This window comes from Melospiza melodia, chromosome 18, assembly GCF_035770615.1.
Source record: "Melospiza melodia melodia isolate bMelMel2 chromosome 18, bMelMel2.pri, whole genome shotgun sequence".
NCBI classification, from domain to species: domain Eukaryota; kingdom Metazoa; phylum Chordata; class Aves; order Passeriformes; family Passerellidae; genus Melospiza; species Melospiza melodia.
In genome coordinates, this window is record NC_086211.1 from 9,398,263 (window position 1) to 9,416,989 (window position 18,727).

At 40.8% G+C, this 18,727-nt stretch overlaps 1 protein-coding gene across 1 annotated transcript in view; it reads left to right on the forward strand.

Moving 5' to 3' along the window:
• SHISA9 (shisa family member 9) overlaps positions 1 to 18,727 on the forward strand; it is a 176,777-nt gene that overhangs the window by 146,774 nt on the left and 11,276 nt on the right. The window contains exon 3 of the mRNA XM_063171047.1: positions 10,113 to 10,268. Coding sequence (XP_063027117.1) covers positions 10,113 to 10,268 — 156 coding nt within the window. The remainder of the gene's footprint in view (positions 1 to 10,112; positions 10,269 to 18,727) is intronic.

Below are 18,727 nucleotides of genomic sequence, written 5' to 3' on the forward strand. Positions count from 1 at the left end.
TGTTTAAGAAAAATTATTGTGAAGAGCAGTCTGACATAAAAGGATTTTTGGGCTTTAGGGGATTGAAGGCAAAAATGGATCAACAAAACTCTGCTGATGCCAGAGAAGAAATTGTATATTAGAGGGCATAATTAAGTAGACATCCTGCAAGATACGAGACGTTTGAGAAGACATGAAATGCCAAACCTTAAGAAAGATGTATTCAGAAAGGCTGGAATTCTGAAACCTCTAATCATTCTATGTGAGAAAAATTAAAACACTCATTCTGTGGTGCTGAGACTTCAAAATACATAAAGTGCTGCAGCACAAGGAATAGTCATGATCCTTTGAAAAGCCAGTCATTTGAATTTCCAGGGAGTCTGTGCAACAGGAGAACATGCAACCTACTTCATAAGCAATAAATTTTGTTCTCTGCTGTTTTAAGAGATAACAAATTCTGACTGTTTATCTGGGAACAGAACTCTAGCTCTTCCCTGACCTTCTGTCTTTTTTCTCTGAGCTTTTGATTGATTAAGAGACTCAGAACCTGACATTAACAAGCCTGCACATGGGGGTTGAGAATGGAGAGAGCCATACCTGGGTGTTACAGGTGCACTGTAGTCCCTGATAGAATTTCCTCTTTAAAGAGACTCTAAAAAAATAAATTAGATTATGGCAGCAAGTAAAAAGTACACTCATCTCCATTGCTGGGCCAGGTATGTCAGGACAGAAGATGCCACTGGGATGTGCTTCAGGTGAGATAAATATTGAAGCAAAATATTTCTTAAGTGTCCCATTAACCAGATAATTCACTACAGAAATTGCCCTCCACCTTTGCCAGCTGGAATGGAAATAACAATGAGCAACTTTCTCCCTATTTTAACTCTTCCTTAAAACTTACTCTTAATTGCTTCTGCCCTTGAATGATGTGAGAATCCTGCAGGGAATTTCTTACCCAAAAGCTACAGGCAAGGGACTGCTAACTTACTGCTTAGACAGAACAGTGAATAACAAAGGCACAAGGTTGGCTTCTAGAATTTTATCCTGTCTGGTCTTTTCCTACTGTTACTACATGGTATATGGATAGGTAATAGACAAATTAATAGGATGCCTGAAGGAAGGAAATTTTTAATGTATTCAAACCATTACAGTTAAAGAAAACAATAAATAAGGCATACAAATATTTAGAATAGCATTATAATGACAGGCACATTGCCCCTGTGTAAAGTATATTAATTGCTGGAAATAAAGTAATTTCATTGAAAGACAAAGCAGTCAAAACAACAGATCTAAGCTGGCTGGTACATCTTAGCAGACTCTTTATTTCTGGGGAAAGGTACACGAGTGTTTGATTTGTAAAACAACTGGGAAAGTATAAAGAACATTCTTCTGGGCAATAAAAAAATTCTGTTGTGTAAGTCAAATTTGCTGAATTTATCTTTTCTTAATTTGCATCGCTAAGGATATTTGCAGTGCTCAAAGTATGTATAACTGGTGGGTTTAATTAATTTCTCAACTGTGCTACTTGAGGCAAAAGATGAAGAAAACCAGAAACGTGGGCAGGAGTGAGAACACAGCACTGCTCCCTGCCCTCCCACAACTCAAGCACTGGAAATTGATATGGAAGCAGGGTCCTGATATCTCCAGAGTTCATCTGCTTATTGCCTCCTTAGAGGTTATAATCCTCTGTTTGTGAAGCCACAATGGGTAGTGGTAGAGAAGATTACAATGTCACAAATCCTATCAGAGGATTATAAGTCTGTCAGGTTGTGAGTAATTATGATGGAAAAGCAAACCTCCAGAGGACATAAAAATAACCTTCATAAAAGGAGATCCGCTGCCACATAATAAAAGTCTACATGGAAAACCAACCTCAGACTGCAGCTCTTTTGTAAAGCAAGAGCCCAGAAAATATTACAAGGATGTGAGTGTGATGGTACAGTATGGAGCCCAGGGGAAATGAAAAGCAGAAGAGAGAGGCTTCCAGCCAGTTTAGTCACAAGGCCAGTGATATTCCACTCCCACCCTCCTCGGATGGCAGTAAAACAGCCAACTGATTTCACAGAACTCTGCTCCTACACACTTGGAGCCTAACCAGAAACGAGGAGCCCAAACCTGAAACATGATGAAGGCCCCATCTCCTAAATCCCTGTGACCACAGAGAATTCAGCACCTCACGGTGCCACAGACTTCATCCAAAGAAGCTTCAGTCTACAGGTCTTGATTTTAACTGATACACAAAGATGCAGTTACCCCTTTCCCCATTTGCAACCTGTCACAAAGAGTTCAGAAGAGCCCACAGACATAAGATTCTTACATATACTTATATATCTGTAACTCCCATAGATTGGAACATAAAGTGATTGCAGCACATTTAGTAAGGAAAAAGCCCATTTACAGGAACACTGAGTGTTCTTCCCTGGCTGGACACAGCAGTGGAGCCTCACATCTCTTTGGTCACACTGCTACTGATTTTTCTTCTTTTATGTTTCAACTCCACTCCCACCCATTCACCCACCCCTTATATCATTATTAAAAGAAATACAATCTCTGACTTTCACATAGGTAAGTTTCTGAAGGATGTAGATAGAAAATTAAAGGAGTGGAGGCGGGAGGATTTATATTGTAAAATTAGTGCTGTCCTCATCTTCACTTCAGATAAAAGTAGTTCAAATGAAGAGTCCATCTGGTTTTGAGTGTGGTGTGAGTGCCTTCATCTGACAGCAGCAGAGAATTCCACAGCAGTGGAAGGAAACTTGGGAATTTTGCCATTTAGAAACAGACACAGGGCATTGTTTGAGCAACAGCAGCACTGTCACTACACAGCTCACTGATAGATCTCTGCAGTTCATCTCCTGCCAGAGGAAAATCAGCTCCTGCTAAGATAAGCACCAAAGGCAGAGCATCATGGATGTTATGACCTGGCTCCTCAACCTTCTTTCCCATGTCCAGATGTAAGGCATTGTCTCTGAACATCAGCCCATGCATCTCCCTACCACAATTCTTCCTCATGAGGACTGCACCTACAGTAACCTCGTTCGTGGTGTCTCAGAGGAGATCAAGGTGCCCAGAGCTGCCCTGCTGTCCCTCCCTTGGTGCAGGGCTGGGTGTCCCTCACCTGCCTGGGCTCTGCTGCACAGCCCAGCACCACGGGCCACAGGGAGCCTCTGCTCTGACAGTGGAACTGCAGCTCCTGGGGGCAGGACAGCCTGTCCTCAGAGATCCCTGAGTGTGAGGGACCACACAACCTCTGCCATGGACACAGCCGCAGGGTGAGGGGTTCAGTGTGCAGGCAGTGAATATAAAACATCAGAGCTCAGTGTGCTGGGAGACTCCTGCATTCAGTGGCACCACAGAGAATCCCAGCACGATGGGACTGAGTGCTGCAGTGACTTGCTAGGACAGAAAGATGCATCAGTCAGTGTTTGGTGACATGCATTTATACTGTAGACTGTCACTTTCATTAACAGAAACATCTTTTTTTGCTGAATGAAATGCCATCCCAATCATCTCAGATCTTTTCTATGATTGTGATTAGATGGGTAGGTTGTCTGTGTTACAAGAATGTTTTTGTGATATGGTGCAGAGACAGAACAGATCACTGACTAGCATAAATTGCCATGAAAAATATGTATTGTCTCAGAGCTATCACATTTAGGGACAAGACAACTACTCACATGACTTGTGCATCACTGATGAGAAAAACAAAAAAAGTCTACAGGTCTTAAGGGACAAAAATATATAGAGATGACTTACAACAGCATTATATACAGGACAATATATATAGGACAACACAGCTCTATGGATTACTGAGGGTAGAACCTCATTACAAGGCCACCAGTGTTGAAAAAAGGCAGCAGTAATGATCAAAGATTGAAAAGATTGAAAGTAGTGAAATTATTATTTCAGAGAAGAGAAATATTTGAAAAGTGGTAAAAAAGCATTTAAAATAATGAATGATAAAGAAGTTGGATTGCAAGCATTTATTCTTGCAAAAATACAAAATCAGTTAAATTGCAAGGCAGAGAAATTAAGATTAGAAGAAAGGAATACTTTTCAGATTAGAACTTGTGCTAGACTCTGGAAAATGTTGCAGCAGAATGCCATTAAATTGTTAAGACCAGAAATGCCATTTTTCAACTATGTAGTGAATAAGGCCATGGATATTTGTCACAGCTAATAAAAACAAAATTATTCAACTTTATAAGTTTTTGGGCATAACCTGTTCCTCACTGGGAATAACCCCTAGAGAATGGGATAAGCACACACCTCTCAGAGACTGTTCTGCATATCAGCCCCCTGAGGCTCCTACAGCCTCCTGTCACATATTTAGTGTGGGCAGAGTGGCTGCCACACACCTCAGGGTGTCAGTATGTGCACTAACAGGGCACTGTCTCATGGACATGGCACCCTGGTTTTGGTGCACCACCCTCTGCAGAACAAACCTTTGTATGGGCTGGGTGTGAATAGGGATATCCTTAATAATACAAGATTTAATGCAAATCTGAAGGAAGGGGTAAAGAATGTAAATAAAGACAATGACAGTGGCATCACAATATCTATAAAGACACAAAATTCTAAAGTTATAAAGGTGTAAGAAAATGCACAAACACAAAACCTCTGTGAAGGGTAAGTTCAATTGCAGAGGGACAACCTACAGAGAGGAAAGAGCAAATAGGGCAAAGGTTGGAATGCCAGTCCAACAGTGAGCTCTGAATGGACAACAGTCTTATTATAAAGGGAGAAACAGAAAGGAATTACTTTACAGCCATAGTCACATTGTTGAGATCCTACAGTCTTCATCACATGTGGGATTTTTCAGAACCAGCACCTGCACCTTCTCTTGGTGAAGCCTGTAGGAACACGAGTATGGATCTGCAGTGCTGGATGAGCTGGTCTTGTGATTAAGTATATTAGACTCAAGAACAAAGAGGCAAATATGCTTCTCATGTCATTGTCGTTATGGATGGGAGGGGAGCAATTTTATACTGATATTCTCTAATCACTCAGCTCTCTCCTGTTTTCATAGCTGTTATTTTCAATTTTAGTTAGTTCAGGGCATATCTTTTTCTCCTGAGTATCTGAAAATGCTCATCTATTATTATATTTTGCTCTGATTTTTCTCTTTTTTCCCCTTTGACTTCCCAGACTTCTTTTGTCTGTCTTGTTCTCATTTCTTTTGTATGTGTGTCTGCAGGTGGCTTTTATAGCAAAATCTCATTCTGCTTTCCTGGCCTCCCCCCACCCTCTCCTGTTTTGTTACTGCATTGCCTTTCTCATTTGTGCTTTTCCTGATGCCTGTAACCACTCATTTCCTAATAGATTCCATTCTGTGCCTATGGAGTTTGCTCATTTTCCCTGTCCTCAAGCACTGAATCATTGACTCCATTGTACAGAAAGGAATGACTCCCAGGCCAGTCTGCAGAGCAGGTTCTGCTCTCCTGAGGCTGAGGAGGAGGAGGGAAGTGGCTGAGCTCAAGGGATGCCCATGGCAGGCTCCTGGCTCTGAAGCAGTGAACAAGCTCGTTATTGCTGCAGCCTCCTCACAGCCCTTCTCTGACCCTGAGTCTCCCACAGCTCTGGCAGCTTCTTGACAAGATCGATCAAACCAGGTGAAGGCACAGTGAAAATGCAGAAACCAAACCACTCAGCTCTGGGGCTTTTGCCCCATTCATACATGGAACTATGATTTATGTTGAGCTCTTATTTGTATTTAATACTTGCTGACATGCCCATTGCTTGGTTCTTGAATGAAGTGCATAAATCAGATATAACACCATCTTAGTTGGACAGAGGGCAGAATAATTAGTGACCAACAACATTAGTGCCATGAGATTCACACTAAACTAACTCCAAAGTTCACAATCAGAGAGGGGTGCCAGAAAGCATTTTCACTTAAAAAATGCAGTAAACAGTTAACTGTAATATCTTCAGTTGCTGAGCTATAGGTCGAGGTAGTAAAGAGATAAGGTAATGATCAATATTTGTCAGCTACTGGGGGGACCAGAAACCAGTGCCTCAGACATTTCCAAAGGCTCACTGTTGGTGTCTGGGATATAAACCTCACTTTCTCTAGATATAAGCTGGTTTTGGTGCAGCTTCCTTCCAGTTATTTTCTTATCCATGTGTCCCCCAGCAGCTTTTCTATACCTAGAGGTCTTAAGGAAATTACAGTCAAAAACACGCAAGCATAAAAAAAAATAAATAAATTTTTCCTTTGTTTCCTGTCTCATTTTCTGCCCATCAGACATCTAACTTGTGTGTGGTGAGCTCCAGCATATTTCAAACTCTTCATTTTGGGCTGGTAGCAGGAAAACAGAGCAAACCACAAACACTTCATCCACAATGACCCCTCAAAGTTTCAGAAGGTTAGGGAGCAGGCTGGCATTGCATTTCCTCGCTTCAGCAGAAAATAAGATAGGTTTGGAATATTGCAGGTTTTTTACAACATCACCATTGCTAATCAGGTCTGATTATTCATGCTAGAAGCTGTGGCACAAACAGTTTTTTGAGTCTTCGTGATGTTCATACTCTCTGCTTTTTAAAAATAAATACATAACTTGGCAGGGGCACAATGCAGCTGGGTAGTATGGAATACTGTGGTGGACAATACCAGTGTCACATTGCCAAAAATAATCTGTGAGCACAGCCACAGCTCTAGGGTTAAAGTTGACCCCATTGAGTGAAGCAGCTATTTGCAAATACCAATCACAGAATATTTGCTTTACAAGTATAAAGAATTTCACTTGGCACAAGGGGTCACTGGTAAAGCTGGTAGGGATTTTTCTGGTTAAACTTTCTTCCAACTGAAACCAATCCCTTGTATCACAAAATATGAAATGTAACAATTACTACTTTTTCCAACTTCAAATTGGGAAAAAAATTAAATCAGATTTTGCATCTGTGAATTAGTTTTAGATAAATGTCTTATTTCCTGAGATTCCCAATTCTGTATTGCTGAGACTGAAGGAGTGTTAAGTATGATACTACCAAGGCCAATCCATTTTTTAGTTATGAATGTGGAGCTGCTCAAAACCTCCCAGTTGCTCACAGCTTACTGGGCTCCTGCAGTGGTTAGACTGGCACTGCCCACAGCCCAGACTGCTGCAGAATTTACATTGCACCACTGCTGCTTCAGTTATGAGCATTTCCTGAGTAGCATCCAAATACAGGTGAACTTACCCACATTGTCATGTTAACTACATGGGGACAAAATGACACAAGTGTCCTGTTGGCTCACTTATTTCTAGAAAACCAAAGGTAAGGAATCAGATCACACTTCAGTGAGCTTGTGAACACGTGCAACATTCAGCAGCAATGGCCAGTTAGACTAAAATTTAATTTGATTCAGATTTAGACAGATGTATAAATCAAGCTGAGATTTCTCTTGTAGGCTCTAAGAGTTCATTCCAATGGGAGCCTCTTTATAAACAGGAATCATTCTTCAATATGGCTAAATGCACTTTGCCAGAGGTGGCCTTTTGCTTAATTCACTTTGTATAAATGGCCAATTGCATGAGTAATTGGAGCTGTGTCTTCTATGATGACTTAGTCTTGTGTAAGCATCTGGCTGTGTGTGAGGGGCACTGCGTTAGCCAGTGTGGCAGTGTGAGAATGACTGCGTTTAATTAGCTTGAAATTCTTAATTTAGAAGAGTTCTGGACTTTTAACAAGACAGAAGTCAAAGAAGATCTAGAAATTGAAAACACATTTCTTTGCATCTTTGTAAACACTCAGGGGAGAAAATGACAGCACCATCAGTAACCCAGCAACCGAGAAGCAGCAGAGTCTGTCACTGAACACCCGGACAAAGCACAAGTTCACCTTGGTCATCTTCCCCAGCACATTCCTGGGGTAGCTTTCTCCACTGTGCTTAGAGAGATGACTGAATAAAACTGATATGTCTAAGTAAGAAACACACACAGAAACCTGTCCTAGTTAGCTATGCCTTATTTACATTGTTTTTACAAGTCTCCATGGTTGGAAGTCATTTCAGCAGCGAGTGTGGTGCTCATAATATTCTTAATGCAGTGAAATCATGATGTTTTGACATATTGAATAATAATGGCCACAAGGGAACTTTATAACAATAGTGTCCATGAAGTACTGATTTAGCTCTACTCAGAAGACAAATCAATGACTGTAGGGTTAAAAAGTTGACACCTTCTTTACAGTGAAGATCCCACCCATGCTGGTACCTTCAGTGCTGCCCTTTACTGAAATACAGCTGTGCTGGCACTCCTGCTCAAAGTGCACTCACAGATGCGGCCAGAGAGATATTTGGAAGGTATGGATGGTTTGGAAAGAGTAAGCAGCTATTCATTGGTTCAAGCATTCTATTGAGAGTCTCTCCTCAGCTGTACTCCAGAGATGAAATGGGAATGGTAAAGGATTGCAGAAACTCCTGCTCTAAGAGTCACTCAGTTGCCTCAGACATGCCAGTACTAGAACGGAACAGAAACTGAGAATTTTTACTTATGACAAAATAAAAATTCCTTAAAACAACAACTGTTTCTGTGAAATTGCTGACTTAACCAACTTTCAAGGTAAACTATCAAAAAATATTCAAAAAGTGTTCCAATAATTTTGGGGGAATTCTGAAATAGAAAAGTTTCTCATTTTTGGTTCTTCCTTATTAAGAATCAGTAACAGCAAGAAGAATTATAGCACTGGTACAGTTTTTTGGTTTGATGATAGCACTGGTACAGTTTTTGTCCTGTTACCTCAGGGTCCCCTCCCACATTAGGCACAGGTGTATGGGATGGACAGAATTCTGCAGGGGCAGCCCCAGCAAGACCAGCAGAGGCTGCACCAGGCACCACAGACAGGGAAGAAGTTAAAAAACACCTTTGGTTTCTTTTCTCTCTCAGCAGTAAATCTGTTAACTGACTTCAGCGCTCCTGCTTATTAATGAGCTGTGGAAAGCCAGGTGGCTCAATTCCCTTAAAATCCTGGCAGAGTGCAGGGATATTTGGCTCCTGCCAGATCCTGTGGGCACTTGGAGGATGCTCCAATCCATCCATCACAATAAACTGCCTTTCCCATAACTGACCTGCTTTCTGTCTACATGATCTCTATGCTGTGCTTGATGCTGTGGAAGTTGCTGTATTGTCACCAGGACAGCACCATGGTCTCATTGCAGGAGAAAAATGTGCTTGTCTGTGATTGCAGAAGCCATGAGAAGGTTCTAGAATTGCCAATCAGCTCAAAGGATCTCAAAATACATAGCCTAGACAAAGACTCAGCAAAATGATACGCTGACCACGTTGAAATCTGTTGAAACTTAGGTTTGCAAATTGAGTGCAGCATACAATTATGATCAAATGCTTTAGAGGCTGGAACTGAACACTAGAAACAACAAATAAATTTTACCTTAGAAAAGTATACAGGCTGTATTCTCTACTAAAAAGGAACAAATCAATTTCAGAAAGGGTATAGGGTTATTGGTGGCATAAAATGCTACATAAGCAGTGATTAGCTCCTGTTTTTGTGAATGTCTGCTACAGAAAACATGATCTTGGTATGATATTACAATACCCAGCATCAGGGGAGAGGAGAATACACAAGGACAAAGTGCGTGCTTTGAAGAAATCACCTAATGATAGTCATGAGGCAAAAAAGCACATTTTACACTGTGATGCTTGTCTACAGAACACAGCATAATGCTGTGCAAAGAACAAAGCTGCTCCTGGTTTTAAAAACAGTGTAACTGTTAATGTGCAGCAGCCTGAGCCAATTTAAATGAGTCTGGCTCTTTTACTGCAGAGAACCACTCTACTGCCCTGTATTCAGTCTAACTTGGAACAAACTCCATGTTTTGCTTTGTATCTTAATGCTGTAGAAAATTCAGTATTGTCGGTGTTTAATTGTTTTGAAAACCTATTTTTTAGTTCAAAGACCTTCTTATACAAAAATTATTGTGTGTTGCCATAATTACTTGTCAGCTTTTAATCATACCATTAACTGTTCAAAGTACAGGTCTGCTGTACTCAAACTCCCACTTTGTAATAAACACTGTTTTGTTGCATTAAATCTCAGGGCATGTTCTGTCTAATCCGTCCTCAATAATGACGTTGAAAACCTTAAGTCTAATTCACTCTTTACTTAATGCTTGTTAATTTTCTTTAATACAGATCCACCACAGATGAATAATGTCATGCCAACATCTCCCCTCCTTCCTCAGATGGCACATCAACATTCATATCCCAGCCTGGGCCAGATCACAAACCCATACGAGCAGCAGCCCCCAGGCAAGGAGCTGAACAAGTACGCGTCTCTGAAGGCAGTCGGTGAGTGAGCGGCGGGGGTTCTGCTCTAGCTCAGCTCCTGGCACTCGCTGCCTGCAAGCTGGAAACAAGCTCTGCCTCATCTGGACTAGATCATGGTCCACTTGAATGTGGGATATCATGTTACTTGGAAATGCAATGAAAATTAAGACAAGGACTGCAATTTAGGGATAAGAAAACAATGGTGATGGTATGATGGGAGCTCATACATGCACACAAAACCACCCCATGCCCCTGCAAGACATTTCCCAGCAGCTTTCACCTGTGATGTACAAAAATGGTTCAGCTCAAGTTCTTCATGTCTCAAACCTGTGATGAATAGGGAGTTGGACTTGATGGTCCCTGTGGGTCCCTTCCAACCTGAGATATCCTATAATATGCCTATATATGCATTGTGAGGTGCATTTCTCACAGCTTTCTACACAAATGAGAGAGAAAAACTTAGACACCTGCCCAAAAAGAGAAGGAACTCACACAGTTCTGAAGTAAGAGGTTCCACATTCACTGCAAGATGCACATTAGTAGATCACTGGAGGAATGTTCTGAGATCTTGTGATTTCAAACAATTAGTGCATGATAAAATTCCTAATAAAGACCCTAGCACTGGCTTATTTCTGTGCCTGATTAATGTTATTTTAAATAAATGAGAGAACGCCCTCAAAGAAACAGTTGGGGGGATAGTAAAGGACAATAACGAGTAAAAAATTTAAAATACATTTCATCTTGAATGTCTAAGTTTATAATAATTTCCAGGGGCTTTAAATACTTGCTACACACCCTGCAATGACAGAAAACCCCTTCCAGACAATAATACATTAGGAACTGGGGTGTCTTTTCCCAAGAGCCCTTGGTTACCTTTCACATATGGATGTTAACATCATTTCCCCATAAATTCAGAGCAATGCTACTCTCCCTATTTCCTGACAGAGATACCTATCTAGAAAAAGAGCAGAACAGCTCAGGGCTTTCTGATTTAAGAATCAAGTCTTCACCATGCCAGAAAAAATTTTTCATCACAAACTTACATTCCTTTATCTGCACTTCAGGATACCAGACCTCTAACAAAATGTACATCAAAATCCCATCTCAAATAGCTCAGTTTTACTTTAGCTTGTTGGTTTTATATCTTACAAGTAGTGTTTTAAATCTGTTTATAAAAACAAGGGTTAATAGCTTTCTGCTGGGTTTTGAATACCAAGCAGCTTCACAATTCCTTCTTCAAAAGGTGCTACTGTGTAATGATGTGGTGATTATCACAGATTTATGCACTGATATTGAGCTTCTTTTTCAGATGTCAATTTAGGTCAAGCCAGTCATCAAAGCTGAAAGGTATTTAAGCATAACAAAATGAGAGATGAAACACTCTAAGAAACTTCTCTCATCTGCCCAAGAGCCACTGAATGTACCTTTTAAAAAATTTATGAAATCAGAACTTATATATTTCTTGTGTGTCTGAGTACAAGTTTTTAAAGCAGCTAGATTATAACCATACAGTTAAATCAACCTTGAAAGATTGTGCACTTCAGCTCCAGAAGTTGTATAATGCCTCTTAGAATCCTAAACTAAATTAAACATAATTTCAGGGACATTTTCTTCCAGGGGGATTGCACCATCTTTCCATGCTTTTCCCATATTCTTTCCCTCCCTTCTATCTTTTTTGCTAAGTTTTAGATGCAGGTGAATTTTCACAAGTACAAAAGTGCTGCATTGTGATCCAGACTTCTCAGCAGAAAACAAGAGAGGTTTTGAAACTGTTGTACATTCACACCTTGTGTCTGGACTTATGGAGCAAGAACTAAATACACTGGGTTATCAACCACTTTCAGACTCTCAAGGCCCTGATTCCTCCCAAGAGTACCTCCTGAGTACATCCCAAGGTCACACAGAGGCTTTTCCCTGATGCCAGCCAGGCCTAGGTCTGTGAGCACGCTGACATCCAGCTTTCCAGACTGCTGAGTTCGTGTTGGCTTTCAGAGAGCTCTGAAGGGAAAGGGAGCTGGCCAACATCAAGCCCACCAGTGCAAATCTAACCTGACATCATCTTTTGAGCAACCAGACATAGACTGAGCTCACTCTGACCTCGAGTCACAGGGCAAGGCATTTTTTGCCTGCCACCATTCAGACCTGTATTTATGGATCCCCAGAGCAGGTTAATGAGTGTGTGTAATCCATTCCCTTTTGCATTCATTGATCGTGGATTGAGGGTGCATTCATTTGCCTCAAGAGAAACTTAGTAAGGGATGTGTTCTATATTTCTCCATGCATTTGAGGCAAACCATATTTACTTAAGTGCCCCTTACTCTGCACAATCTCATTGTTTGGGTGTAGTCCACTATGCTTAACCCTTTTTTTTAATAAGGGACTGGAGGAAGAAGCATTTCTAATGTTTTGTAGCAACTGTAGCTATAGCACATTAATATCCCTCATCAGAATGTGGCCATAAGTGGTAAGAAGTTTAGATAACTGAAAAAGTGAAGCTTTACCAGAGGCAGTATTAAATTAATTTCTACACAGCAGCTTTCTTCTGAACTACAGATGTCCTAAAAATTTAGCTTATTTTAGAACTGAGCTACTCATTCCTCAATGATTGTCTGCTATGAAAATTCAGTTTATGGAAAAGTAACAAGTCACATTAATCTCTGTTTTGATCATGTTCAGGTTCTCCATTAACTTCAGTAAAGATTCAAGTGCTTGTGAAAACAAGAGACAAGAGAGCCCTTGCTATCAGTTTGCATTGTGGGTAAGAATGACCACACCTTGGTAGTGAGAGCAAGCTGATGCCCAGGAACAATTTTAAAGCTACACTTCATACTCCAGGTGATAGAGCTTAGCAGAGTGTGGCTGGACATTGGACTGCTCATGCAATGTGTGCATTGCAGTGTCTGATTCAACACCACAGAGGAGGACAAAGTTAAAAAGGCTGCTATGGATGCCTTTAGCTTAAAAAACCTAAATATTTTTACTTGAATGAGCACAAAATGCACAACCAAACACTTTTACACTCTCTGGAAGAGGATGTCTTCCTCGTTTCTTGTTAGGAATTCCTTTATTTGCTGCAGCCTCCAGAATTCCTTAAGTACTGACCGTGGTTGTTGACCAAATTCACCTTTCCCCTTCCTGCCTGCTGGCATTTACATCCCTGAATGATGTGAGGACATTCTGTGCCTATTTTGTATTCTCAGATGAGTGCCTGGAGTACAGTAATGTACTGGTGAGTTGAGATGTGCTTACTGTTTTCCTCACTGCACTAGAATTTTATTTTCCTTCTACCTTGGCACACACAGCACCAGGGAATAACCAGCAGAGGCAGAGGACCACTTGGAAATGAGGCAGAGAACACCCATTTCCTGAACAAATAGATAAGAAATTTACCTCCTAGCATCTCCAGCCCACCTGGCTGACTGCTCTGACTTACTGTTAGGTGCACTCTGTTCATCCATTACCTTTCCATTTTCAAGCCACAGAATCTCTTTTAAACAGTGACAAATTTTTCCCACCTCAGAATGTGAGAGACTGTCTGAAGGAAAAGGGTTAACAATCTCCAAGACCAGTCCCAGCAGAAGTGGTCATTGAATTTTTTTCCTAAACACCCAGTGTTTGGAAATTTCAATTTTTTGGTCACCTGAGAAAACATGATCCTGGTTTTCTTCAGTGCTGTTGCAGTATTTGATTATTTATGTGAAAAGTGCAGAAAGAGGTTTTTCTGCATAAATTATTCTTATTTCTGGTTCATCAACCATGTTTTTACTCCATGCTTAAATGGTTATTGCTCACTTAAGCAATACTGACATGCCTGAAGCTACAAGTGGATGGAGATCTTGTAGTTGAACACCTTCATGAAATTCAAGTCCCAGGACATACAAAGGTAGCTCATCACAAATTTTTATGCCCATCATTTGGACATTCATTTGGAAAGTATGAACAATCCAACTTCAAAATCCACTCAGCTAAGCTGCAAGAGCTGTAGTCCATCCTGTTGCATAAGAGTTTCCTAGAGCTCAAACAGGCCTCATTATCCTGAGTTATTAGTTATTTATCCAGTCACACTCTTCTGCAAGTCTGGCGCAGTAACAGTTAATTTTCTTTCCTGAATTTCAGGGAGTGCAAAGTTATTTAATATCTTTAGACCTTCTTGCAGAAATGAAAACATACTCCAAACCCAACTTCTAAATCCCCAGAGGACTGGGAAAATGATCACTCAGCTGCTAGAGAGGTGCACAAACATGCAAGTAAAAACTGAGAATACAAATGTTTCTACATTTGATTTTCTGTTTCTTTCATGAATTTTCTTCTTCCCTTCTCTCTCTCACACACACACAAACATTTGAGGAACTGACTGGACATTGCCAAAAAAATAAATAAACGTACAATGAACAAAATTCCTTCTCAAAACACAGACTGAGAAAGCCTTCCCTGATGCTGGGAGTTGTTAGTCTCCTGTGGGATTAAATCAGATCTAATTGATTTGATATAGTGGAGCTAGGAGGATATAATTGGCAGCAGACCCACCATCACATCTCTGAGTCTACAGCTCCCAGCATTTCTTGAAGCTGCACAGTTCTTTGATCCCAGAGGAAACATTAGATTGTGAGCTAGCTCTGCTTGCAGTTGCAAAACTGCAAAGTGAGACTCTGCAAATATGACACTCAAAGAATAAATATCTCCTGGTTAGGTCCCTGCAGAACAAGTGTGGCCACAAGTGTGCCAAGGCACCAGGCAACAACTCCCCAGAAAGGTGAAGCATAAGAGCAAACTGACCTGGTCCTGTGTCCCCTGCACACAGAGAGGGATCCAAAGGGAAGATCACCTGAAGCTTTGCTCTGGGCTGTTATCTTTGAGACATCTTCTTGTCTGATGGGAAATTTGTTGCTGCTTTCTCCCAGGCTTCAAACCTTCAATTTCCATAGAAATGGCTGTAACTCTGTGCTGGTGCAAGATCTGTCTCTTACCATGAGACTCTCCCTGTAGTTCATTGTGCTCTGGCCTGGAAAGAAACACTGTAATTGGAAAAATGGAAACACACAACATGCCTGCCCATGCATTCACAGGTTTGATAAGTCCAATTGTAGGAAAAGCAGAACTACAAATTTACTAGACCCAATATGTTTGCATTAATTTACTTTCCTATACCAACCACACTGTTACACTGAGAGGTAATATTCATGTTTCTTTGGAAGGCTGAAAAAGGACTTGTGCTTTCTCTTCAAAGACAAAAATAATTTTCAGTTACCACTTCCATTAGCAGTTACACAAAGATGGATCAAAAACATCTGGGGCATAGGAGTATCTCACTGGATTTAACACCATGAAAAACAGGGAAGCAGAGATTAAAGCATCACTTGCAATACCCAGAGGGTGACTCAGATAATGATTTCATATATCCAGAGGTATGTGCTGTGTGATAAATAATGCTCCACTAGATCTGCCCAACTCAACACTGGAGCTACAGATCTGGCTCAAGAAAGTGGGACAAAAAGCTGGATATCTTTTCATTATTATTATTATTTACTCAGCCCACTGTGGCTGGAGATTTTGAAGCTTTTGAGGGTTCATTTGTTAGGGAATTCTTTCATATTTTAATCCTTGCTTCCACTTCAGGCACAAAAGAAAAGCCAAGCAGCACTCAGGAGCAAGCCCTGCTTCACCAACCCCTGCCAGCACCTTCCCTCAGCCTCCCCCGTCCCCACCAGAGGAAGTGGAGCATCACTTCTTTCACTCTCGTCTTCTGATGAGACCCAGCAAATTTCACAGCCTGCCCAGTGCATGCAGATGAAATTACAAGACCTTTTCTTGCTTCCACTAAATAATTTAATTATTTTATCTGTTATTTACCCAATTGGCTTCTGATACCCACAGGCACACTGTCATAGGTAAATACAAAATGCTTGGAGAGTCTTGATCAAAATATTTTCTTGTTTTGTCATCCAGAACACTCATTTCTCCTTCCAGTGAAGTACTCATATTTTAATTATAAATGTGGCGTTTGTGCAGAGCCTCAGTATCTTGAGCTAAATCATCTGCTTTGCTGACATTCTTTTTTGGCTTTTTAAAAAACAACATTTTGCTGTAAAATCTACAGGAGGATATTCTTTCTGAGGATGGGGAATTGTGCTCTTAGCAATCAGACTTCCAAGCAGCCATTGCCCATTCCATCCTTTAGCAAACAGCCAGATTTGTGAATTTTGGGGATTTGTTGGTCTTGGCAGAAGCAACATCATGGCAGGAAGGAAACTGCAAATGGTCCTTCTTTAACAGGAAGCAGTTTTAGCACCAAAACAGGATTCTCTTAGACACTGCCATCTATGTTGGCTCCTTTCTTGGACTTTAGCAACACACTGAACTCGGGAAAGAAAGGAAATCTGACCTTGAGGTGTATTGAGTTTAGGTTTAAACTTTTAGTTCTGTGGGCTGGACTCATACCTAGTGAATTTGGTTTTCTGAACTTGGTCAGCTCCCTGGTTATGTAATGGCTGAAGAATATTCATAGTAATTTATTAAATCTTAACCGCTTTTTCATGCCAAAAGAGCAAATTTAAATCTGTGCATCCTAATTCTTGTTCTTGATGTTGATATTCTTTGCACCTATTCTCCCTACCACAGAGAAACAGCCTCTTTTTGTTATCAGCACATTAAAATAGTGAAAAGTAAATCACCAATTATTCACAGAAGTTCAACTTATAAGCACCACTCCACATTCCATCAGTTGTGCACCATAGAGAACTCACACCCTTCCACTGAAAATTAGGTTGGCTCTCTGGAAACTAATTGATTTTAAAAATCCTTATTATGTGATAATGAATCAAAATGAAACAAAAATCTCATTTTTATGGGACATAATGGGGAGATCTAAAATAAGAGTACCAGAAACCCAGCTAACTGCTAGAGAATGGGGTTTTGCTGTCTTTTGCTTGTCTTTTGGCCTTGAAGGTAGAGCCTTCAGAGGAACTGAGCTTACAGTAACCAGGTTTATTTCCATCCACTGAGATCAGTGGCAATCTCAAGAAGAAAAGAAGTAAATCTAAATCAAACATGGGTCATTCCAACCTATTTCTATGAAATGCTGATGAATTTTGCATGAAATTCTTTTACACATTAAGTGATGCAAAGACATGAGTGAAATTTTATGCTCAGGCAATAAAAGTGAGCCAATAAAAACTAGACTCAGCTCATGTGATGACAAAGCCTAACAATGCTGAGCATTTTCACTTGCAGCCCTTCCTAAACATCCCTCTCTGTAACTGTTTTATTTTGCAATATAAACATACTTTTCATCCTGCAATGAAATTTTTGTCATCAATTATTTAAGCACAGAGATTGATCCTAAAGATATGAAAACAACTGTGAATACCTGCAGATAAACAGCAACACTGTGGGATCCCAGCTCAAATCTAGATTGCATCTAAGTGTGGCTTTTAACAGTTCCCACCATGGAGCCTACACATGGAGCACTACTTGCTTTTAGCACACTCCACCCATTTTTCCCTCTGGACTATTAGCTTTGCAGATAATGTATGGCAATATTTTTGCAGGAAGAGTTTCATACCTGTGTTCAATGTGTGATATCATGTTTTAAGACTTTTCAGCTTTGTACATGGGTATATGTACAAATGTGCAATGTAATTCAGGATTACCCATGAACACAAAAGATAGTGAGACAACTGACAGGAATGAATCCCTTATTAACAATATCATATAAATAGCAGCAATTATCTCTCTGCTATTTTGGTTCTGCAAAGGGGGCTCTAAAGACAGTAAATGTGTTTTTAAGAAATTGCACACATAAAAGTCACAGAGACCATTGCTTCATTCCTACACGTTCACACTATAATAACAAAGAGCTTGAGGCATGGAGAGAGGAAGGGCAGTAATATGATTTGCAATGCACAGTTGATTTCTGCAAGAGTCTTTCTCTAACAGCTTATTTGAAGAAGAATAAGGGGAAAAGAGAAGTTGAAAAAGAAATCTGATATGTAGTGGTAACGATACTACAGCACAAAAAAATCACCACAGAGCTACCATTTGTTTCCATTCTCAGGGAAAAATGAAGTACAACAGGCAGTTTGTGCAGTGGGAAGGTTTGCCAAGCTTTCCAGGCTATGGAAGGTGCTGCTGTGGAGAGCAGCCAGGGCCCTGCCACAGGGGAGGAGGCAGAGCTGCAGCTCAGCCCTGCTGCTGCTCATTTTGCCCCGCAATTGATGTGATTGCAGCTCCTGGGGAACGGGGGAGAGAGGAGCTGTGCGCTCCTCTGTGGCTGCAGCCTGGTGTGCCACTATGAACTCGTCATGGCAGGGAGCTGCGTTCCCAGTTTGGCCTGGGCTGCCTGTCAGTCACTGATGCTGCTGCCTTACTGAGGGCTCTGCCTTGGACTTGGCCCAAGCTGCAGGAAAACCTGAAGAAACTCATTTTCTTCTGACAGGGCAAGTTTGGGAATTGCCAGGGAACACGAGTTCCTTTAACTTTGA